This window comes from Coregonus clupeaformis, chromosome 1 (assembly GCF_020615455.1).
Source record: "Coregonus clupeaformis isolate EN_2021a chromosome 1, ASM2061545v1, whole genome shotgun sequence".
Lineage (NCBI taxonomy): Eukaryota > Metazoa > Chordata > Actinopteri > Salmoniformes > Salmonidae > Coregonus > Coregonus clupeaformis.
The window spans coordinates 73,604,077-73,628,963 of record NC_059192.1 but is presented as its reverse complement, the minus strand read 5'-3'; the positions used below and the strand labels follow the sequence as shown (position 1 = coordinate 73,628,963).

The window sequence follows — 24,887 nt, the reverse complement described above, 5'->3', positions numbered from 1 at the left end:
GGGCTCTTTTGACCTGGAGTTATTACACTAGCAGGAAATAGTCCGAGTCAATGGATTTATTTGGAAGCAACTTTTTAATACTTCCAAAAAAATTATGAAACCATGGGAGGAATGTAGTAGACACATACAAGAAAGAGTGTGCAAGAAAACAAAGTAGGGTACATGAAGGCAAATTGACATTGATTAAATACTGTTCAATAACAGCAGTACCGTAAGAACATGATCTTGACATTTTACAAAACAAGCCCATGCTAAGTCTTACATACTTAACAATAATTCATACAGTCAGTGAAATGAGGATCAATTCCCCAAACACAATAACATACCCAGAATCCAAGAGTGACAAAAAAAAGTCAACAAAATGCACCTAAACCCAAAATGAAGTATTTCTCTTCTACTCTCAATACTCCTGTCCCAGTTTCCGTGCCAACACAGAGGCCATGTCCATCAGCAGTTCCTCCATCACACTGTCCTCCCTTTTCTGCAGCTCGTGGGTGTAGTGTCCCCTCAGTGCCCTCATCTCTGCTACCCTCTCCAGCAGCCCCCTGGCCAGCTCCCTCCTCTCCGCCACCGGCCTGTCTGGGTTGTTGTCCACAAGCTCAGCCCGCTGACCACACAGAGACAGAGCAGTTCTGAGGCCTCCAGCATCATCCTCCAGTAGCTGGGCTAGCGTGGAGCCCGGGCCCAGACAGTCAGCATGGGTGAGGACAATGAGGATGTGGCCTGTGGCACTCTCCCCGACCAGCTCTAGGAGGGCCCTGGTGGCGCTAGCAGCGTCCTGGTCCACCCCATCTCCAGGGATCCGGAGCACCAGTAGAAAGGCATGGGGGCCTGGGCTGGCCAGCTGCAGGCTGCGGAGGGCCTCCAAGGCTCTCTTACTGTCGCCCAGAGATGGACCCAGGAGGTCTGGGGTGTCTATTACGATCAGCTCTCGCCTGTCCACCACCGCCCTCCGCTTGGTACACTCCATCACAGCCCCCAGGGACCCCCCAACTTGAGGGAGGCTGCAGCCAACCAGGGTGTCTGCAAGGGAGGTCCGGCCTCCACCGGGAGGCCCCATAAGGATGAGCCTCAGCCCAGGCTCACTGGGAATAGGGCTGGGAGAGGGCTCTGTGCCTGGGGGACTGTCACTAGAAGCCCCTGGAAAATAAATAGACAAGGGAGTGCATAAATAATTCACAAATTTGTTGGTCTGAGCAAAAATGAAAAGGAACATGAGAGCAGAACAGTTAATTCAATGAATGGAGGGATTTATGTCATGATTTCATCAAGTGCCATTTCTATTATAAAGGAAAACAACCCACAAGATTAAAGGACACAGTTGATAGGATGTTATTTGTGCAGGAATACAGATGCAGCTAGGAACATAATATAAATGTTCTAAATCCTCTTTCAGTTTGCTGACAGATTCCACACATTGCTTCACATTTGATAGTGAACCTGAGGGGAACAGTATGGTAAACTAAATTACACATAAAAAAGAACAGAACTTACAATTAAATAGAGAAGGGAGAACGAGTGAGAAAGGGGAGAGAAACTTACCAGAGTTGTTTTTAATGATAACAGTGAACCCGCTGAGTTTTGAGAATGAAGCTGATAGACGAACAAAACAATATCAATACATTATCAACACTTTGTAATCAATCAAAGACATGATCAGTCATATGGTGGGTGGGTATTAGCAATCTCTTACCAACTATAAACCTCCAAATACGAGACAGACACTTCAGAAAGTACTGTAAGCCTGAAACACAAAGACAGAATTAACAAATCATTCACCACAACAACATACATTACTCTACTTTAGGATTAACTCAAATCTGTGATGCAATCAATTAATCTACTGCATATTTTACATTCAGATGAGTTTAGTAAACATGTTAATGAATATTGAGAAAGGTTAAGAATTGTGACAGTACGTACTACGAAGAGTTCCCATCAGGTGGCTCACCCAACCCCACAGTGAGGACAGACCTAAAACAGAGGGAATAGTATTTAGTTTAAAATAGTATTTAATCAAGACATTTAATTTAATCTGTTGCTCAGATGAAGATACTCAGATAAATGTTGACACCTGATGAATGATTAGACATGTAGGCTGAATAATGCAATACGGTTCAAGGTTCAACCTCCAGTTGGATCCCAGCCATGATGACGTACCAGTGAGCGTGCAGAAGAGATGGATGGGCCATCTTATCAGAGCTGGGAGGGCTGTAGCGAGCCAAAGAGATAAATGAACTCAATCAGGATCAAACAAAGGAATACTATTTACGGACACAAAACAAATTGATTATCAAGCAATCAGATACACAACACCAGTTGATGTCAAAACCACAGTCAGTCCCCAGATGGGAGAGAGGATCATCTTACAGATAAGACAACATTATGTACATCAAATAAGTATTTGCTGACAATAGTACTGTTGTGGCTAAGACTACTGACCCTGTGAGAATCTGTAGAGGAGATAGCCCACCACAGTGAGAGCTCCTGTCAAAACACTGTTGAAGTCCAACCACAAACCTGCAGGGAGAGAGATAAGTAGTGAAGCATGAGACTGATCAATTTTCTTTACTTGTCAGGAGTTTAACCTTTAAACCCAAAACGGTGGCCTTATCAGCTTAGTATACTTTTGCGTTTTGTATTTATTTTCCTAGTCTACATGCGTTATTGTATATATTTATAATATGTAGCCTACATTTCGGACTCAACCGTCTCTAAAGTGATACCAAACAAACAGCGACTTTGTCATTGATATTAGGCCCGTCAATACAAAACAGAAAGATTGTAACAGAAAAATAACTCCGTTCGACATGTTACACAGACGGAGCAAATATCGGTATATTACTTGTTACTTTTACATCTTGGTTGGATTGACTAATAGTTATATTTGACGGACGTGAGTATCCTTCTTACCAGTGCTACCATCTCCACAGTAGGCTGAAGTTGAGGTACAATCGCTGTCCGGTTTGCAGTCACACTGGTCCATATTCACAGGTAAACCCGGCCCGTATGCTACTGGCCAAAACCAAAGCGCCATCTCCCGTTACGTGAAAGTACTTTGATGACTCGCCCGAACAAAATTGTTCTTTATTGTGACTGAAGGAGCGATATAATGCTGTATTTGTGGCACTGAGACACGCCTTTTTCTAATCATACAAGTAGGATGGGAAATACAGGTAACTGCCAAAATAAAGGAAACACTTGAGTAAATGAGGGACACAAAGTATTTTAAAAGCAGATGCTTCCACACAGGTGTGGTTCCTGAGTTAATTAAGCAATTAACATCCCATCATGCTTAGGGTCATGTAGAAAAATGACCAGTTGCCCATTATTTTGCCTACCATGGCAAGAAGAGATCTCAGTAGCTAGGTTTCCATCCAATTGTTGACAAATTTAATGCGAATATTCTCAATAATATGCGCATTTTCCCACCAAATGGACTTGTGGAGAAAAATCAGTCAGTGATGACATGTTGCGCACAACATTTACTTTTTCGTGTACGTTTTAATGTACTGAATAAAAATCTAAAGTTCAATGTGTTTCCATCACATTTTCAACTCAACCGATAGTTTTGTCACAAATTGTTGCGTGAAATATAAAATGTGCCTACTCTGGTCTTGCATGTGCACTCTAGCCAACAACTTGCAGATAGTGCGGGTAGGCTATAGTCCACACCAGGGTTCTTCAATTCCGGTCCTGGAGGGCCGAAACACTTCTGTTTTTTATTTCTACCTGGTAGTTAATTGCACTCACCTGGTGTCCCAGGTCTGAATTAGCCCCTGATTAGAAGGAGAGGATGAAAAACGCAGGTGTTTCGGCCCTCCAGGACCGGAATTGAAGAACCCTGGTCTACACGTTGATATTATTATGGATAAGAGGGAGAATATTTGTATTTGACAAATGGCAGCCAAGCATCGTTCATCATGTCACCATAATAAGACCCTCGATATTTATTGGGAAGCAGCATCAAGCTCAACACCATGCACATTCACCACCCTCTGAAGTTGATCATAACTTATTTCATCTGTAGCCTAATAAACTGCATGCTTTCCCGAGTCGTAGTGGGAGGACCACACCACATATCATCCCTTGACTCAAAGTTTACTTCGATATGATTGTTCTTACACTCACTGAACAAAAATATAAAAGCAACATATAAAGTGTTGGTCCCATGTTTAAAAAAAAAAATCCCCGACATTTTACATAACTACGAAAACCTTATTTCTCTCAGATTTTGTGCACAAATTGTGCATTAAATTCTCTGGCAACAGCTCTGGTAGACATTCCTGCTGTCAGCATGCCAATTGCACGCTCCCTCAAAACTTGAGACATATGTGGCATTGTGTTGTGTGACAAAACTGCAAATTTTAAAGTGGCCTTTTATTGTCCCCAGTACAAGGTAAGCCTGTGTAATGATCACGCTATTTAATCAGCTTCTTGACATGCCACTCCTGTCAGGTGCTCACTAACAGGGATGTAAACAAAATTGTGCACAACATTTGAGATAAATATGCTTTTTGTACATATGGAAAATTGTGATCTTTTATTTCAGCTCATGAAACATGGGACCAACACTTTACATGTTGCGTTTATATTTTTGTTCAGTGTAGATTAAATAGGGTTTATTTGAACTATTTTCATAGCTCCTTACTCATGATAAAAAAAAAGGTATTTAGTTTTGAACGGTTTGAGCTAGAGACTAGTTTTTCTGCATTGTTAAGGTGCAACCACGGACACAAAGCCATGCTTGTGTGCATGGAGACAGCTAATCCTAATCAAATGCCCGTGCTAATGGTTCTCACAGGCAAAGTAAAATTATATAAAATTACTGTCTGGGATTTTTTATTTCAGCTCTTGAAACATGGGACCAACACTTTATATGTTGCTTTTATATTTTTGTTCAGTGAGTGTAAGAACAATCATATCGAAGTAAACTTTGAGTCAGGGGATGATATGTTGTGTGGTCCTCCCACTACTCTCAGGAATGCATGCAGTTTATTAAGCTACAGATGAAATGTTATGATAAACTTCAGAGGGTGGTGAATGTGCATGGTGATGAGCTTGATGCTGCTTCCCAATAAATATCGAGGGTCTTATTATGGTGACATGATGAACGATGCTTGGCTGCCATTTGTCAAATACAAATATTCTCCCTCTTATCCAAAGTTGTTTTAGAGAATTCCGCAGTGTGTCCGCAGAAGGGGAGCAACTCTCGCTCCCTTCCGTCTTCAAGAGAGCGAGAGTTGCTCCCCTTCTCAAAAAACCAACACTCGACCCCACTGATGTCAACAACTACAGACCAGTATCCCTTCTTTTTTTTCTTTCCAAAACTATTGAGCGTGCCGTCTTTAGCCAACTCTCTTGCTATCTCTCTCAGAATGACCTTCTTGATCCAAACCAATCAGGTTTCAGGACTGGTCATTCAACTGAGACTGCTCTTCTCTGTGTCACGGAGACTCTCCGCACTGCCAAAGCTAACTCTCTCCTCTGCTCTTGTCCTTCTAGACCTGTCTGCTGCCTTTGATACTGTGAACCATCAGATCCTCCTCTCCACCCTCTCCGAGCTGGGCATCTCCGGCGCGGCTCACTCCTGGATTGCGCCCTACCTGACCGGTCGCTCCTACCAAGTGGCATGGCGAGAAGCTGTCTCCGCACCACGTGCTCTCACCACTGGTGTCCCCCAGGGCTCAGTTCTAGGCCCTCTCCTTTTCTCCCTATACACCAAGTCACTTGGCTCTGTCATATCCTCACATGGCCTTTCCTATCATTGCTACGCTGACGATACACAACTAATCTTCTCCTTTCCCCCTTCTGATAACCAGGTGGCGAATCGCATCTCTGCATGTCTGGCAGACATATCAGTATGGATGACGGATCACCACCTCAAGCTGAACCCTGGCAAGACGGAGCTGCTCTTCCTCCCGGGGAAGGACTGCCCGTTCCATGATCTCGCCATCACGGTTGACAACTCCGCTGTGTCCTCCTCCCAGAGTGCAAAGAGCCTAGGCGTGACCCTGGACAACACCCTGTCGCTTCTCCGCCAACATCAAGGCGGTGACCCGCTCCTGCAGGTTCATGCTCTACAACATTCGGAGAGTACGACCCTGCCTTACACAGGAAGCGGCACAGGTCCTAATCCAGGCACTTGTCATCTCCCCGTCTGGACTACTGCAACTCGCTGTTGGCTGGCCTCCCTGCCTGTGCCATTAAACCCCTACAACTCATCCAGAATGCCGCAGCCCGTCTGGTGTTCAACCTTCCCAAGTTCTCTCACGTCACCCCCCTCCGCACACTCCACTGGCTTCCAGTTGAAGCTCGCATCCGCTACAAGACCATGGTGCTTGCCTATGGAGCAGTGAGGGGAACGGCACCTCTGTACCTTCAGGCTCTGATCAGTCCCTACACCCAAACGAGGGCATTGCGTTCATCCACCTCTGGCCTGCTGGCTCCTTCCTCTGCGGAAGCATAGCTCCCGCCTCAGCCCAGTCAAAACTGTTCGCTGCTCTGGCACCCCAATGGTGGAACAAGCTCCCTCACGACGCCAGGACAGCGGAGTCACTCACCACCTTCCGGAGACATTTGAAACCCCACCTCTTTAAGGAACACCTGGGATAGGATAAAGTAATCCTTCTAACCCCCCCCAAATTGTAAAGTGGTTATCCCACTGGCTATAGGGTGAACGCACCAATTTGTGAGTCGCTCTGGCTAAGAGCGTCTGCTAAATGACGTTAATGTGCCCTTGAGCAAGGCACTTAACCCTAATTGCTCCTGTAAGTCGCTCTGGATAAGAGCGTCTGCTAAATGACTAAAATGTAAATGTAAATGTATGTCCAACCGGCCTCACAACCACAGACCATGTTTAACCATGCTAGCCCAGGACCTCCACATCCGGCTTCTTCACCTGCGGGATCGTTTGAGACCAGCCACCTGGACAGCTGATGAAACTGAGGAGTATTTCTGTATGTAATAAAGCATTTTTTGTGGGGAAAAACGATTTCTGATTGGCTGGACCTGGCTCCCCAAATGGGTGGGCCTATAACCTCCCAGACCCACCCATGGCTGTGCCCCTGCCCAGTCATGTGAAATCCATAGATTAGGGCCTAATGAATTTATTTCAATTGACTGATTTATATTTAATGAACTATAACTCAGTAAAATCTTTGAAATTGTTTCATGTTGCATTTATATTTTTGTTCAGTATAGTTCTTTTTATTCGGTACATGGGACTTTAACCGCAAAATGTATTTTTATGTGCACTATGTCATCACGCACAGCCTTTTATTTGCAACAAGTAAATTTGATGGAAAATGTGCATATTGTTTTTATGCAGATTTTAGAATATTGATGAAAATCTGTTGCCAATTGGATGGAAACCTAGCTAGTGACTTTGAAAGAGGGGTCTTAAAGGTGCATAGGGGATTTAAAGGGTGTGTGTGTCTCAGTAACCAGATCTCAACCCAATTAAACACTTATGGGAGATTCTGGAGCGGAGCCTGAGACGGCGTTTACCACCACCATCAACAAAATACCAAATGATAGAATTTGTCATGGAGTCACATGCCTCCAAAATAGTTCCAGACACTTGTAGAATCTATTCCAAGGCGCATTGAAGCTGTTCTGGCGGCTCGTGGTGGCCCAACGCCCTATTAAGACACTTTGTTGGTGTTTCCTTTATTTTGTGAGTTCAAGAACTGCAGACACAAGTCAAACTTGAAGCAATTACATTTTACATTTAAGTCATTTAGCAGACGCTCTTATCCAGAGCGACTTACAGTTAGTGAGCGCATACATTTTTTCATACTGGCCCCCCGTGGGAATTGAACCCACAACCCTGGCGTTGCAAACACCATGCTCTACCAACTGAGCTACACAATCTCAGACAATTACATTGTTCCTCTTCATTTTTTATTTCAAAGTTTAAAATATGTAAAGAAACAAAAAGTAATATTCTTCTTCTAGCAACGCAAATGAGAAACATTGCATATTTTCCCCATTTGAAGTACAGTGATATATCTCAGATTAGAAATCTTGAAATGTAAGCCTAAAGCAAAGACAGACCAATAATCCTGCTTCTTAGTGCCTCTGACCAGAATATCGAAAGCGTAGATGTCAACATATTTTGACATCTAAGCCTCATTTCGTTAGCTGTGCAGTCAGGGCGTCTATTAGCTCCTGTTTCTTGGTCCCTGTGACCTTCACCCCAAACTGCTTGCAGGCGTCCTTCAGCACGGGCACCGTCAGCTTACCCAGGGTGCCTTTCTGTACGTGACCCCTCAGCTCGTCCTCAGACATCTCCACCTTGGGCTTCTTCTCTGCGCCGCCTGCCGCCTCAGCTGAACACACACAGGGCCAGGATGTTACAACAACCAGTATTTCAACAGTGACACTGCCAGCTACTACACTGATATTTCTTACTCCATGTGCCAGACCCAAATCTCCCCTACGGGACACATAGCAAGTAAACCATTCACCACAATATAGATCACACAGAACTCACCTGGTTTGCGTTTGGGTGCAGTCTTGCCCTCTGGGTTGTAGTCAGCAGGGTACACCAGATCTCTGAACTCCTGAGCCAGGGAACCAAGACGCTGGTCCATCATATTCACATTGGGCACTGAGGGAGGAGCGAGAGAGAGAGATAGATAAGGAGAGATTGAACAGAAAGAATGGACAAGAAAAAGCGAGCTTGAGCACTGCTAAAAAAGAAGCATGTGGGCCAATCAAAAGCATATGGTGTGTGTATCAGTCTTACTGGTGTGGTCCTCTATGTGCTCTGGGGCCATGAGATCTAAAGCCAAGGCTTCCAGGTTCCTGTAGTGTTGCTGGAGGACTGGGTTCTCAAACGCATCACTCCTGGAACACAGGAAGAGCAACACATAGACAACACTGGAGTGGGAATCTCAAGACTCTTTCAGGTCATATTCTAGGATGTTTACAATAGTGTTCCCTTCGTTTTCTACTACGCTTTTACTTTCATGTTTTATGCTTTAACTCTTTTAAAAATGTGAATCCTGGTATGAAATAATAATAATAATAATGTTTAGTATTCACTGTAATAAAAAGGCCGTACCTGTATTTGAAGCGTAGCTTGTGTACTATCTCCTTCATCTTGTCCACCTGGGCGTTGGAGGCCGTGGGGAGCTGAGGAGTGTCCAGGGTACGGATGTCATCCGCGTAGGGCAGGAAGATGCCATGGAAGCCTGAGACGAACACAAACACACATCACTACAATTAGTCTGAACGTTTAAAAGTATATTAATTGTGTGGTATTTGTGCAAGACCAGCGGCTACAGTGGGACCCAATGACTGTACCTGGAGCTGCAATCTGAGCCTGGCCCTCATCCACCTCCTCTCTTTGGGGCACCAGCGCTAAGAAGCGCGGGGGAGAGTTACGAATCCGTGTGTATTTACACAGAGCGAACACGTTCCTCTCACTACATCTGCGCAGCAACGCTGTGAAAACACAGGCACTCCCTGGGATGGAAAAACAGAAGAGATTGAGAAAGGGTTTAAAGTTGGAACTCAAAATGTAATGGAATTGGAGTACGAACATGGGCTGACGTTTCTCAGATTACATTTTGACTTGTAGTTATGTATTCAACTGTCACCGTCTCTCTTCCCATCATAGTGACAGGTTCATAGTGTTGAGGGACGCACGCACACACCTGTGACCATTTCCTCCTCTGGGTAGATGAAGACAGCAGATCTGAGGTGGTGGTGCAGTTTGAGACGCTCCATGGGCTTGAACCCAATCAGCTCCAGACCCGGGTCAGAAAACTTCTTTATCACATCCACCTCGTCTTTCTCCATCACTATTTGCCTGCCTGCATACACCTACACAGACAAACACACAACCACAAATCACATCTAGACTGAAATGAACCTGACAGAATGAAAAATATGAATTCTGGCCTTAATGGCCATGTACTCTTATAATCTCCACCCCTCAGAGCCTGGTTCCTCTCTAGGTTTCTTCCTAGGTTCCTGCCTTTCTATGGAGTTTTTCCGAGCCACCATGCTTTTACATCTGCATTGCTTGCTGTTTGGGGTTTTAGGCTGGGTTTCTGTATAGCACTTTGTGACATCTGCTGATGTAAAAAGGGCTTTATAAATACATTTGATTTAATTCATACTTTCTTTGATACACTTCAAATATATATTTATTTGGTTTGATTTGAGATTCCCACTTAGTTACCTGAGCCTTCTTGGTGTCGCTGGGGAGCAGCAGGCTGCCCGTCTGTGTGTGGTAGAGGCGTGTCTTAGTGCGGACGGGCTCGTTGTTGTCTCTGTAGAGCTTGATGGCGTTAGGCTTCTTGGCCTGTAGGGCCGTGATGTACACACCCACCGCCATGTTCATCCCTTCCCCCAGACACAGATTCAACCTGAGACACAGAGGACAAGAGAGGAGCCATCAGCAACCAGGGCCCTGTTCAGTGTTATTACATGTTTGAAACATCTAAACATGTCCTATAAGAACACAGCGCCACGCCTATACAATGGAGAGGGAAACAGTGCTGGGCTGTGCTCTGTACCTTGCGACCGATCTCTTCTTCATCTCCTTGGCTCTGACCCTCTTCTGGAGGTCCTCCAATTTCCCACAAGGCTCCATCTGCAGGCCCAGCTCAGCCTCGTCCTCGGGGGGGCTCACCACGTCGCAGAAGAAGAGCGAGACGTCGAACCCACCTGGCTTCATCAGATGCATCAGGTCTATCACCACACCTGTGAGTGAGTGAGTGACAGAGAGAGAGAGAAAGAGAGATTACTGATCCTACATTGTTTGTGATAAACTAAACATTTGCAAGACCAAGATGTATTTCAGGTCACTTTTCAAACCCCTCCACCTACAACACAGTTACATCAAGGAGGCCAACTGGCATAAAGATACAACTATATGTGTTCTCTCTCTTTGACAACTGCCTTCCCCCTTTCTCCAGACCCACCAGTCTCTTTGAGGTCGCTAGCCTTGGTGCGGGCCTGGCGGTCGTGCTCGCTGTCGCCCCCGTGTGGCATGTCTCGGCAGGTGAAGATCATGAGGCGTTTGTGGGAGAGCCGAAGCTTGATGTCACTGTAGAGGTTGGAGCAGCACCACAGGGCCTCGCCTAGGTTGGTATACCCACTGCCCATGGTCTCCGCTGCCACATGGGCACCCTTCTCCCCACGCAGCCCGTCCACGTCCTGCACTCGACGGGCACCTAGAGGAGAGAGGGAGGGAGAGAGATGGATGGATGGATGGGGGTAAAATAAAAGGATGGACAGAGAGATAGGTGAGGAGACTCCAAGACTCTTTCAGAACACACACTGAAACTGCAGGCCAGGGGGACATACCAGGTGAGTCCAGGTCATGGTAGATATAGACATGCTTGAAACTGTTCCTGGGGTTCTTGCTCTGTTCCGTCCCATAGAACACTAGAGCCACCAGGTCCTTGTCACTGCTGATGATCTTACTGGTGTAGACGCTGCGGACACACTGGGGAGGGAGAGTAGCACAATAGAATATATTACAACACTGTCAGAGGGCTAAGTAGGACCACAGAGAGATAAAGAGAGGAGGGTGAGTGGGAAAGGGCCATCAGTCATGTCACTTTTCATGATGCTGAGAGTTCAGTAATATTGATCATGTCTGAGATAAGGAGAGAAAGAGAGGGGGTGAAGAAAGGACAGAAAACGGTAGGGGAAAGCAGAGAGGGCGTTAGAGACAGCGAGAGAGAAAGAGAGATCTACCTGCATGGTCATGTCAAATGGCGAGGGCTCTCCATCCTCCCCCTTGATGAACATCTCCTTGGAAGCATCCACCAGAAACACCAGGCTGTCACGCCCTGTGCTCTTATAGTCCACTGGGGAGAGGGATTGCGTTGACATTACATATGCTAAACTCCATACTATTCAGTATTGATCCATTCAATCACCATCAATGTTGTTCTTACCTCCAGACTCATCCCCTTCCTCTCCATCCACATCTTCATCCTCATGGTGGTAGTCGTTCCACTGTGCCATTGTGGCATGCACTTGTCCTGCCCTGAAAATAACAAGGACACAAACGCATACACACACTGTGTGAGAAGTGTGAGAGAACTGTGGTTGTTATACAACTCTGATCAGGTAATACCAGATGATGTCGGGCCAATCAATCATCAATTTAAAGTGGCACTCCAGTCACCTTTTGGTAAGTGGCTAGTTAGTTCTTGAGAACCCAAGGGGGGTATACCCATTTTACAGTTGGCCCCCCTTTTGGGTTCTCAGCTGATGGTACGGACCATAGCTGGCTCCATGTGAACTACAATCCCGACGCTCTGTTTAATCCCGACACTCTAAACGCAAATACGCTACGGTTTTGTAAACCTTTGATACTTAACTTTTATATAAGCGAGAAAGAATCTTTCAAATACAAATACACACTTTTACTGTGCGCAGTTGAGCAAAGTTGCACCCGGCTGTTTTCACACAACGCCTCAGCTACGATATACTCTCTCACATTCACTCGTGCTGTATCTCCATTGCACCAATACATTCTACATTTCCGGTGTTTCTCAAAAGGACAGCCGGGTGCAACTTTCCAAAACTGCATACAGTAAGTATTTTGTATTAAAACAATTTTTTTTCACTTATATTCAAGTTAAGTTCCAAATGTTTCCAAAACTGTATCCAACACCTGCATTTGCGTTTAGGCAGAACATTTGGGGGAGCGTCGGTGAATAGGCGGCAGACAGCTTTCTGAATAGAGTATAATCACAGAGTTTCTAAACGGTATATTGTTAGCTTAGCAACCATTTATCAGCATAAATAACAATGCACTCTCATTTAAAGTATACAGCAGAATGAAAGCATACCTTATGGCCGAGTGTATGATGTTACAAAAGTGGTTTCGGTTGAAATAGCCAGCTACAAGCCTTGTTCTGTCTTGATGTAGGTGTTGATATCAGACCATAGTCGCGTCACATAGTTTGATCGCGTCCTCTGTTGCGACGTGAATGCGCATTACTTTTTCTATGGTGAAAATGTTGGTGGGTTCATGTAAAGCCGAAAGTGCATAGCGCCATCTACTGTGCGATTGAGGTAGAGACGATTTATGAAACAAATATTGTCTAAATATTTGTGATATCAATCGTAAAACTCACTTGCACAAACACAAGATTTCTTAATTTTATTACGGATTCTTGCGTCCATTTCATAATATTTTATCAGACGCTTTGACGATATAGGTCGTCACGGTCAACTGTGTGAAGCTAGCCACAATAAGGATTGTGGAATTTGCGGTTCGCCTTCAAAATAAGATTCCCCCATTGAAACATGCAAATGAATACAAATAATGGAATGATTGCATATTTGGACTAGATACTGAACAAGGTTATAAGAAGTTAATTTGACCCCCCAAAAAGTAAAGACTCAGTTGAAACCGCACTGTGGATGTATTAGACTTCAGTATTGCATTGGGGGCGTACTTATAATAAGTACAATCAATCAAATAAAATCACATTTTATTTGTCACATGCGCCATCTATTTTACAATGCAAATAGTCTGGGTAGCCATTTGATTAGATGTTCAGGAGTCTTATGGCTTGGGGGTAGAAGCTGTTTAGAAACCTCTTGGACCTAGACTTGGCGCTCCGGTACCACTTGCCGTGCGGTAGCAGAGAGAACAGTCTATGACTAGGGTGGCTGGAGTCTTTGACAATTTTTAGGCCCTTCCTCTGACCCCACCTGGTATAGAAGTCCTGGATGGCAGGAAGCTTGGCCCCAGTGATGTACTGGGCCGTACGCACTTCCCTCTGTAGTGCCTTGCGGTCGGAGGCTGAGCAGTTGCCATACCAGGCGGTGATGCAACCAGTCAGGATGCTCTCTATGGTGCAGCTGTAGAACCTTTTGAGAATCTGAGGACCCATGCCAAATCTTTTCAGTCTCCTTAGGAGGAATAGGTTTTGTCGTGCCCTCTTCACGACGGTCTTGGTGTGCTTGGACCATGTTAGTTTGTTGATGATGTGGACACCAAGGAACTTGAAGCTCTCAACCTGCTCCACTACAGCCCCGTCGATGAGAATGGTGGCGTGCTCAGTCCTCTTCTTTTTCCTATAGTCCACAATCATCTCTTTTGTCTTGATCACGTTGAGGGAGAGGTTGTTGTCCTGGCGCCACACGGCCAGCAATACACACAATATGCTGGAAAGTGAGGTGATTTCCCACATTTAAAGTCCCACAATAAGAGCAACGATGCTAATATTTGTGTAAACTCTTCACAATTGTGTTTTGTGGGTGCACTGAGTAGGCTGATAGCCCATTTCATGGACCCAAGATCCATAGGTCAGGCTGTACATTGCAATATGAATGTCAATACGCACAATAGACTGACTGGGGAGGTGATTTCCCACAGTCAAAGTCCTGCAATAAGAGCTACGACACTAATATTTGTGTAAACTCTTCGCATTTGTGTTCTGTGGGTGTAACTGAGTAGGCTGATACCACATTTCATGAACCCAAGATCCATAGAAAAGGCTGTTCAGTGCATATAAGTATACCTCCAATGCACCCACAGTGCGATTTCAACAGACTTAAATTAACTACTTATTGTATTTTTTTGAATTTATATAACAACATTCCAAACTTGTTTAGCATTATCTAGTAGAAATATGGCATTATTCCACTATTTGTGTCCGTTTGCATCAGTTTCAATCGTGACTTTTATTTTGAACACGAACCGCAAATTCCACTATTGTGCCTAATTCTTATTGTGGCTAGCTTCACACATGTGTCCCAGTCCCACTCTATCCATTCATTGGCTGTTTTCTAAGCCGTTTAATGTATGTGCATTTTTGACAGATGTATTTTGTTTTGAGTCACAGTGACACAGCAACAACTGACTAGCATGTTAGCTAAGAACTTCCTACGGTCGTGACTTGGGAATTTGCCTCAATTATTAGATATTCGTTCTAATTAAGCTTACCTACTATATGCCTTTTTATTTTGCCCAATTTATGGCATTTCGGACTATTTGCCGAACCATAACGAGATAGGTAGCTAGATAACACTAGCTAGTCGGATAGTTAGCTAGATAACACTAGCTAGCTAGTTCGTACACATTGAAGACAACAGAGCACTCAAAAACCTAATTTTACACCATCAAGCTGAATTATGGACCCAAATAACACCTCGTACCCTGTGAAACTGTACGTTTACGACATATCTAAAGGAATGGCTCGCCAGCTGAGCCCCCTCATGCTAGGTAAGTTGCTAACGCGTTAGCTAGCTAGCTAACTAGCTAAGCCTGCAATATGTTGTTTTACCCGCGGATAGTGACGCGAGAGCTCGGAAAGATGAGCAGAGGCCGATTATGCATTTTAGGCCTATGCGCTGAACTTAGAATCACCCTTTTCTATATCTTATGTACGCCTAGCCAGCTACAAAATGTACATTTAATGTATATATAAACTATTCTGTTCTATTCACAGGTAAACAGCTTGATGGAATATGGTGAGTAAATTATGTATTCTTTGAATGATTTAAATCATTATTTTAGTGAGGACAAAGGTCAAGTTATGTATGTGAAATAAACTGTAGCCCTTTTCCTCTCACTTAGGCACACTGCTATTGTTGTCCATGGAGAGGAGTTTTTCTATGGGGGAGAGGGCATCACAAACTGCCCACCTGTAAGACAACGTTTTATTCTATTCCTTTCTACCATAAACTAGACCTGTAAATCTATGTTTGTTTTTGGTCTACAAAAGTCTAAGTTAGTTACCCCAAGCATAGGTCTTGTGAGTTGTGATGCACAACGAATCCTGGGGCTGCATATGGGCCATTGGAGGACAATTGAGCAAGCAGGTGGCAGGTAGCCTAGTGGTTAAGAGCATTGGGCCAATAACCGATAGGTTGCTGTTTCGAATCTCAGAGCCAGCAAGGTGGAAGAATGTGCCGTTCTGCAAGGCAGTTAAGCAGTTAAACCCAGAACAACACCTGCTCCCCAAGGCAGTTAAACCCCAAACAACACCTGTTCCCCAAGGCAGTTAAACCCCAAACAACACCTGCTCCCCAAGGCAGTTAAACCCCAAACAACACCTGCTCCCCAAGGCAGTTAAACCCCGAACAACACCTGCTCCCCAAGGCAGTTAAACCCCGAACAACACCTGCTCCCCAAGGCAGTTAAACCCCGAACAACACCTGCTCCCCAAGGAAGTTAAACCCCGAACAACACCTGCTCCCCAGGGTTGAATGCATTCAGTTGGACAACTGACTGAGCATCTCCTTTCTCTTACAAGCTGTTTGTATTTGTTGTGTGTTTTAGGGCGGGACGTCCCTAGGACAACCAAACTCCATAATAGACCTGGGCACGACAGAGGTGACTGAGGAGATCTTTATGGAGTACCTGTCTTCACTGGGAGAGTCCACGTACAGGTGAGGCTGTGGTACATGATGGATCTCAACCTGGTGTATCTCAACTCCACAGAAATTAGTGTGATGATGTGCAGTCTCGCTCTCGCTCTCTCGCTCCCCTCTATCTTTACTCTGTTCCTATCTTTGCCTCATACCTTCATACAACCCCTCCTCTCTTTCGCTCTCTCTGACCCCCCGCCGCTTATCTGCAGGGGGAACCAATACCATCTGTTTGAGTGGAACTGTAACACGTTCAGTAACGAAGTGGCCCAGTTCCTCACCGGCAGCAAGATCCCCGGCCACATCACAGACCTGCCGGCTGAAGTGCTCTCCACGTGAGTTACCCCTCTCTCCCCTCCCCTGTCTCTATAAAAATAAAAAACAAGAACCTGTTGTCAGACGTGTGGAGTGTAGTACGGGGCATAGCACAGCAGTAGTGCTGCAGTCTTCCAAGCACATATTGTCCATGAGTGACATGGGTAAGAATTCCACCCACAACACTCTCTCCTCTACCTGTAACCCTAAATAGACTTTCAATACTGTCTGAATAAAGATAAAAACACGGAAGGAGGACAAGTCTCCGTTCACATGTAGAGTGTAGACACTATAATGTTATAAATTATGATAATATTTATGATATAAATCAGGACAGCTTGTTCAAAGCACAAGTCGCTGTGTATGGCGTTCATCATGTTACTCCCCCATGATCTGATTCTAATTTGTGTGGTGTTCCACTCTCTGTCACCCACAGGCCTTTCGGCCAGGCGCTACGCCCTCTTCTGGACTCCATCAATATCGCACCTCAGGGGGGAAACTCCTTCAACGGACACTATGGCCAGAGATAGACCAGAGATAGACCGATAACACAGGTGCACAGAGTAATATACTATACCATCAGTGTGTGTGAGGGATGGGAGATCTGCAGCTCTGGACCTTTTTGAGTCCCTTAGGCTGCGTTTACACAGGCAGCCCAATTCTGATATTCTTTTCACTAATTGGTCTTTTGACCAATCAGATCAGCTCTGAAAAAGATCTGATGTGATTTGGTCAAAATACCAATTAGTGACAAAAAGATCAGAAATGGGCTGCCTGATCCAGGCAGCAACCTAACCCTACCTGACACCAGCCCAGCCTGGCACACCCCATCCCCAGCCTGGCACACCCCATCCCCAGCCTGACACACCCCAGCCCCAGCCTGGCACACCCCCAGCCTGGCACACCCCAGCCCCAGCCTTAACTTGAGTCTACCTAAGTCTCCCCTTTTCCACTATAAACTTGGCCTGATCCGTGCCTGTATTTTAATATGTCCACGGTTATCAAGATGGCATTAGGCCGTAAGTCTATAATAAGATGAAGCTTTCTTCTACTCTCCATAGGATCCCATGATCAGCTGAATGTAAAACTAGGGAGCTGCAGGGTTTCTCTCTAGAGCTAGAGCTGTAGCTCTTTCCTACACAGGGGTGGGTGGGGGTAGGGTATCCTTTTACATACCTTCTATTTTTTAGTAAATAAGTATTAAGCTATTTTACTGTTTCATTGTTTGTTTTGTGTTTTTTAATGACCATGACATGACTGCATTGCCACTAGAGAGGGAGAAGGGTTAGAGAAGAAGAAAAGGAGATAAAGTGGTGATAAAATCTTGACAAATATACTTGCACTTGTCTTTGTATTGGGAACTTGCGTATTCACGTATCTTTGTACCAACTTCCAACTGTCTTGTGTCAAGGTTTATCCATCCCTTGAACACATCGTCGCACACTCAGGGTCATCACGCGACAATGACCTCAAAGTACTGAATGTGTGATTTTACAATAATACACTGAACAACTGCATCTAAGATTTTTATAACTAAACCAAGATGGACCACAGCCTGCCGTTTCAAATGGGAACAAATGAGTCATAGTGGGCAGAACAAACAAGGAGGTGGGGAGAGCCAAGTACGAGCTAGCGAGATCCTATTGGCGCGTTCTAGCAAACCTTTGCATATTTCTGTTAGGGAACGCCTACTCTGTGAAGTGTGCGTGTGCAATAACTCAATTCGCCTTTGCACTTCTTCTAAACAATGCCATTTTTAGAAACTTTAGCCAAGGGTGAAGTCTAGAAAACAGTGTCCTCTCTTTTCATAACAGATTATAGTTTTGGGCACAGAAAACTGTATTGAGATAAAATGTTTAATCGATGAGTAAATTAGCAGAATCTTGGCCAAAACCCATCTTGTTCCATCTTCTCCCGCTGCCGGCCACTGGGCTTCCTCTCACTACCATATTTCGTAGTGAGTGGAACGCCAAGCGGATGCTTCACATTTATACAGCCGGTGAAATATCTGGCTCATTGTTCTATCTGTGTCTGGATCTTTCCAGAGTTTTTGTATTCTCACAGTGGTGGAAAAAATACCCAATTGTCATACTTGAGTAAAAGTAAAGATATGTTAATATAAATGACTCAAGTGAAAGTCACCCAGTAAAATACTACTTGAGTAAAAGTCTAAAAGTATTTGGTTTTAAATATACTTAAGTATCAAAAGTAAAAGTTTAAATAATTTAAAATTCCTTATATTAAGCAAACCAGACGGCACCATTTTCTTGTTTTTTACATTTACGGATAACCAGGGGCACACTCCAACATTCAGACATAATTTACAAACAAAGCATTTGTGTTTAGTGAGTCTGCCAGATCAGAGGCAGTAGATTACCAGGGATGTTCTCTTGATAAGTGTGTGAATTGGACCATTTTCCTGTCCTGGTAAGCATTCAAAATGTAACGAGTACTTTTGGGTGTCAGGGAAAATGTATGGAGTAAAAAGTACATTATTTTCTTTAGGAATGTAGTGAAAAATAAAAATAGTAAATTACAGATACCAAAAAAAAAAACTTAAGTAGTACTGGAAAGTATTTTTACTGAAGTACTTTACACCACTGTATTCTCATACCTTTCAAATGAGCAGGAATACACCAAATACAGGAATTCTTTAAGATTGAAATGTTGTGCAGCCTGATGTTGGTCCAGCATAGGAATCAGAAAATCACTCTTCATATCAAGAGCCATGCCAACTGCCATTCACATTTTCCCTGATATTAAGTATCAGTGATTTGTTTTTTTGTGTTGTATTTTTATTTATTCAGATAATATATAGACAAGGCTGTCTTTGCAAGTTAAATATTTTAATTAATTAAGTAATGTTATTATGATCATAAATATCATTATAACTGTTGTATTATCAAGATTAATATATTCAGTAATTCACATTGGTATTAAGTCAAAGTTGTGATATCCCCCCAAAAATCCATCCTTACTCTCTCGACTATTGTGATGTAAAATATCCCGTTTATATTTTACGAAACTCTTGCCTCTGCTTGATAAAGAACCTTTCTCTAAGTATGGTTGTCTGTGTGTCTTCTTGTGTTAACTCAACACTCTTTAAGAAAGATCCAGAAGGACGGAGTTGGACAGTGAAATGCACAACACACCACAGTGCAGTGTGCTACCAGCCTGTCTATGGCTATTCTAGAACTGGTAGTTTACTGAACTAATACTTCAAATATCCCTTCACCCATATAGCCAGTTATCAGTGGGGAGAGCGTACTACTACATACGTAATGTGATAGTGTAAGAGACTACTTCTTCAGCATACAAGTGCTTTTGATTATTGTAATTCCCAGAATGGCCACATGGTGGGGATGGTGGTTTTCTAGTTTCAGATCTTATTGTCTTGACTCCAGTCTCCTGACAACATGTTGAGAAAACAAAACCATTAACCTGTGTTTGAGCAGCTTGAACATCATTGCTTTGGATGGTAATGGTAACTGTATGTGCACCCCCTTAGGGTGCCATGATGTTTTTTCATTATACTCTCTTGCCCACTGTAGCCTCTCCCTGCATCTTTGTTTTCCTCAGCTGTGGCAACGGAGTATAGCTACAAAGATGAAACACACCACATAGTATTGATCATTTTATCTAAAAAAACAAACAAATCAAGTTATACAAATAACACTTAAGGTATCTTTTGAGAGAGACATTTAAAAGTCTTACAATAGTAACATCATATTTCACCTTAATCTGACGTCATTGGCATCAAAAACTAAAAAATAACATGTATACTGTACGTACATGTACAAATAAGTAGTTTGGTCTTTGATATAAATATTTTTTGCTCCAATATATCCTTGATTTTTATTCAGCACATAATATCATACATGTATCACACTTCTATTAGATAATTATATATTTGGTCATAGTATCTTAAACATTTAATACTGCACGGTGTAATTTTGACTGAAGTAGGTATATTCATATTATGCATTGGTCTAGTTGTATTTGTCTCAAAAGAGGCTGTAGATTCAGTCTTCAGCTGGTGACAGCTTTGTTACTGTGCTGCAGTGAGGCAGCCCGAGGTGTGGATCTACAACTGAGCAGAAGATACCCTTAGTCAGACAACATCAAAACATCAGGGATTCCCAAAGGGGAACTGTAAGAATCTGTATGTCAGATCAAAGTTTATTGGTCGTGTACACAGATTTGCAGATGTTATCGCAGGTGCAGCGAAATGCTTGTTTCTAGCTTCAACCGTGCAGTAATACCTAGCAATACAAAAACATTTAAGACACACATAATCCAGAAAAATTAAGAAATCAGAACGAGCAATGTCAGAGACCGGAACATAAATATATATATACATATATATAATGTATGTGGGAGTATTACCTCTCCTTTTACCAAACACACATTGTCAACAAGACACATCTTATTTTAGAATAGAATGGATACTAATTTGGCTCTGAACTCCAGCTGATTAGGTCACACCATGGTGGACTCTGGTCTGACAGATCAATTGCAATTCAATGAACTATCAATTTAAATATACTTTTTCTCAGATCATAAAGCCCTTATCCAAACAAAATATTAAAACTCCACATCTCATAATAAACTACATTATATACAGTGAAAACACGATTTTCTGTTTTGGTATGAATGGTAAATGATGTATTGACCATCAAATTAAATGGTGCTTACAAGAATACATAATTATACAGTGCATTCGGAAAGTATTCAGACCCCTTCACATTTTCATAATTTTGTTATGTTACAGCCTTATTCTAAAATGGATTAAATAGTTTTTTCCCCTCATCAATCTACACACAATACCCCATAACGACAAAGCAAAAACAGGTTTTTAGAAAATTTTGCAAATGTATAAAACATAAAATACGGAAATATCACATTTACATAAGTATTCAGACCCTTTACTCAGTACTTTGTTGAAGCACCTTTGGCAACGATTGCAGCCTTAAGTCTTCTTGGGTATGACGCTACAAGCTTGACACACCTGTATTTGGGAGTTTCTCCCATTCTTCTCTGCAGATCCTCTCAAGCTCTGTCTGGTTGGATGGGGAGCGTCGCTGCACAGCTATTTTCAGGTCTCTCCAGAGATGTTCGATCAGGTTCAAGTCCGGGCTCTGGCTGGGCCACTCAAGGACATTCAGAGAATTGTCCAGAAGCCACTCCTGCGTTGTCTTGGCTGTATGCTTAGGGTCGTCGTCCTGTTGGAAGATGAACCTTCGCCCCAGTCTGAGGTCCTGAGTGCTCTGGAGCAGGTTTTCATCAAGGATCTCTCTGTACTTTGCTCCGTTCATCTTTCCCCCGATCCTGACTAGTCTGCCAGTCCCTGCCGCTGAAAAACATCACCACAGCATGATGCTGCCACCACCATGCTTCACCGTAGGGATGGTGCCAGGTTTCCTCCACATGTCACACTTGGCATTGAGGCCAAAGAGTTCAATCTTGGTTTCATCAGACCACAGAATCTTGTTTCTCATGGTTTGAGAGTCCTTTGGCAAACTCCAAGCGGGCTGTCATATACCTTTTACTGAAGAGTGGCTTCCGTCTGGCCTCTCTACCATAAAGGCCTGATTGGTGGAGTGCTGCAGAGATGGTTGTCCTTCTGGAATGTTCTATCTGCACAGAGGAGCTCTGTCAGAGTGACCATCGGGTTCTTGGTCACCTCCCTGACCAAGGCCCCACTCCCCCGATTGCTCAGTTTGGCCAGGGGGCCAGCTCTAGGAAGAGTCTTGGTGGTTCCAAACTAATTCAATTTAAGAATGATGAAGGCCACTGTGATCTTGGGGACCTTCAATGCTGCAGAACGTTTTTGGTACCCTTCCCCAGATCTGTGCCTCGACACAATCCTGTCTCTGAGCTCTACGGACAATTCCTTCGACCTCATGGCTTGGTTTTTTCTCTGACGTACTGTCAACTGTGGGACCTTATATAGACAGGTGTGTGCCTTTCCAAATCATGTCCAATCAATTGAATTTACTACAGGTGGACTCCAATCAAGTTGTAGAAACATCTCAAGGATGATCAATGGAAACAGGATGCACCTGGGTTCAATTTCGAGTCTCATAGCGAACGGTCTGAATACTTATGTAAATAAGGTATTTCTGTTTTTAATGTTTTATACATTTGCAAAAATGTCTAAACCTGTTTTTGCTTTGTCATTATGGGGTATTGTGTTTAGATTGATGAGGAACATTTTTTATTTAATCAATTTCAGAATAAGGCTGTAACGTAACAAAATGTGGAATAAGTCAAGGGGTCTGAATGCTTTCCGAATGCGCTGTATGTCATACGTTTATACCAACAGAACATAAAGCACAAGTATTACCTGTAAGTACAAGGGGATATCATTGTTGGGTTGGAAAAAATGCATGGTGTCATACTGGAAAAGATTGGAACACTTCCTTCAGTGCTAAAAACAATGACTTAAATACTGAAATATTAAGAACTATTTATATTGCTTCAACCTTTTTCCTCCCTCTTTATTACCCTCTCTACTAAGTGCTGCTTGCACTGTTTTTGCCCTGGAGGGCTCTGTGTCTCGCTCATGTTGTGTTATGTTACATATGTCATTGTTGTGGTGGTATGTCTTACAATTAGTTTTGAGGCTGTAATGTTACAGGATTGGTGTTGCATCGGATCTGATTGGTTCTCACTTGAGGAAGGGAAGCAGTCAATGCAAAACCTAGCTGAAAATGGGTCTGTTTTCTGTTCTTGTAGTCAAAACATTTGTTTTAGTAGCTGCCACTGGCGTGGGAGTCATTTACACACTGTGTCTGGTAGTGCCAGTCATGTTCATGGGGAAGCTGTGAGAGTACACATGCCCTTGTCCTCAGCCCACTGCTCTGACACACACACACACACACACACACAAGCCTGCATCCTGGGGTTGTGGGGAGATGGGGTGCTTGGACTGGGGAACTGCTTGGAGGAGCCATTGTCAGAGCAGGGGGCCAAAAGACTATCAGTTACACTGTCTGGAGAGAACAGAGGGAACATGAGCGAATGATGGACGGAGGGAGGGAATGAGAGAGGGAGGGAATGAGGGAGGGAATGAGAGAAGGAGGGAGGGAATGAGAGAAGGAGGGAGGAAATGAGGGAGGGAATGAGAGAAGGAGAGAGGAAATGAGGGAGGGAATGAGAGGAGGGAGGAAATGAGGGAGGGAATGAGAGAAGGAGGGAGGGAATGAGGGAGGGAGGGAGGGAATGAGGGAGGGAGGGAATGAGAGAGGGAAGGAGGGAGGGAAGGAGGGAGGAAATGAGAGAGGGAGGGAATGAGAGAGGGAAGGAGGGAGGGAAGGAGGGAGGAAATGAGAGAGGGAGAGAATTATGGAGGGAGGGATGGAGGGAGTGAGGGATGGAGGGAGTGAGGAAGGGAGGGAATGGGGGGAGGGAGGGAGTGAAGGAGGGAGGGAGGGAGGGAATGAGGGAGGGAGGGAATGAGGGAGGGAGGGAATGGGGGATGGAGGGAGTGAAGGAGGGAGGGATGGATGGAGGGAGTGAAGGAGGGAGGGATGGATGGAGGGAGGGAATAGAGACTTGATGAGAGCCGAGAGAGAAGGAAGAGATGAAAGCAGGAGAGGAGCCAGAGAGAGGAGATGATTACAACTGGAGAGGAGATGATCTCGCTCTTTGAGGCCGACGTGAGTAAGGTCTTTAATCATGTCAACACTCGCAAGGCCGGACGATATTCCAGGGTGCGTTCTCGGAGCATGCACAGAACAACTGGCAGGCATATTCATAATAATTTTCATCCACCGTCATTCCTGTTCACAAGAACTCTAAGGCGTCATGCCACAATGACTACCACCCTGTAGCACTCACATCTGTAATCATGACGTGCTTTGAAAGGCTGGCTATGGCACACATCAACTCCATCATCCCAGACACCCTAGACCCAATCCAATTTGCATTCCGCCCCAACAGATCCATAGACGAAGCAATCTCAATTGTACTCCACACTGCCCTCTCCCACCTAGATAAGAGTAATACCAATGTGAGAATGCTGTTCATTGACTACAGCTCAGCGTTCAACACCATAGTCCCCTCCAAGCTCGTCACCAAGCTTGGGACCCTGGGACTGAACACCTCCATCTGTAACTGGATCCTGGACTTCCTGACTGTCCGACCCCAGGTGGTGAGTCTGAGAGAATGTCCTGTAGACCGATGAGACCAAATTAGAGCTTTTTGGT

The 24,887-nt window shown here is 44.1% G+C and overlaps 3 protein-coding genes across 3 annotated transcripts; 1 reads left to right on the top strand and 2 right to left on the bottom strand.

Moving 5' to 3' along the window:
* Positions 1-41: 41 nt before the first annotated feature.
* Positions 42-3,541, bottom strand: LOC121584409 (GTPase IMAP family member 4). The gene is made up of 7 exons (XM_041900261.2): positions 2,914-3,541; positions 2,443-2,520; positions 2,161-2,211; positions 1,924-1,974; positions 1,694-1,744; positions 1,543-1,593; positions 42-1,140 (listed from the first exon to the last, which is right to left on the bottom strand). The coding sequence occupies exons 1-7, from the start codon at positions 3,035-3,037 to the stop codon at positions 401-403; spliced, it is 1,146 nt and encodes a 381-aa protein (XP_041756195.1). The 5' UTR covers positions 3,038-3,541; the 3' UTR covers positions 42-400.
* Positions 3,542-7,883: 4,342 nt separating this feature from the next.
* Positions 7,884-12,964, bottom strand: LOC121584402 (X-ray repair cross-complementing protein 5). Its single transcript, XM_041900248.2, has 13 exons — positions 12,828-12,964; positions 11,925-12,016; positions 11,722-11,834; positions 11,326-11,467; positions 10,941-11,192; positions 10,533-10,719; positions 10,196-10,382; positions 9,666-9,834; positions 9,313-9,474; positions 9,071-9,200; positions 8,753-8,853; positions 8,498-8,614; positions 7,884-8,333 (listed from the first exon to the last, which is right to left on the bottom strand). The coding sequence occupies exons 2-13, from the start codon at positions 11,992-11,994 to the stop codon at positions 8,134-8,136; spliced, it is 1,830 nt and encodes a 609-aa protein (XP_041756182.2). The 5' UTR covers positions 11,995-12,016; positions 12,828-12,964; the 3' UTR covers positions 7,884-8,133.
* Positions 12,965-14,798: 1,834 nt separating this feature from the next.
* On the top strand, positions 14,799-18,013 carry LOC121576633 (desumoylating isopeptidase 1-like). Its single transcript, XM_041889941.2, has 6 exons — positions 14,799-15,214; positions 15,441-15,462; positions 15,569-15,638; positions 16,274-16,383; positions 16,575-16,697; positions 17,114-18,013. The coding sequence occupies exons 1-6, from the start codon at positions 15,124-15,126 to the stop codon at positions 17,205-17,207; spliced, it is 510 nt and encodes a 169-aa protein (XP_041745875.1). The 5' UTR covers positions 14,799-15,123; the 3' UTR covers positions 17,208-18,013.
* The last annotated feature ends 6,874 nt before the right edge of the window (positions 18,014-24,887 follow it).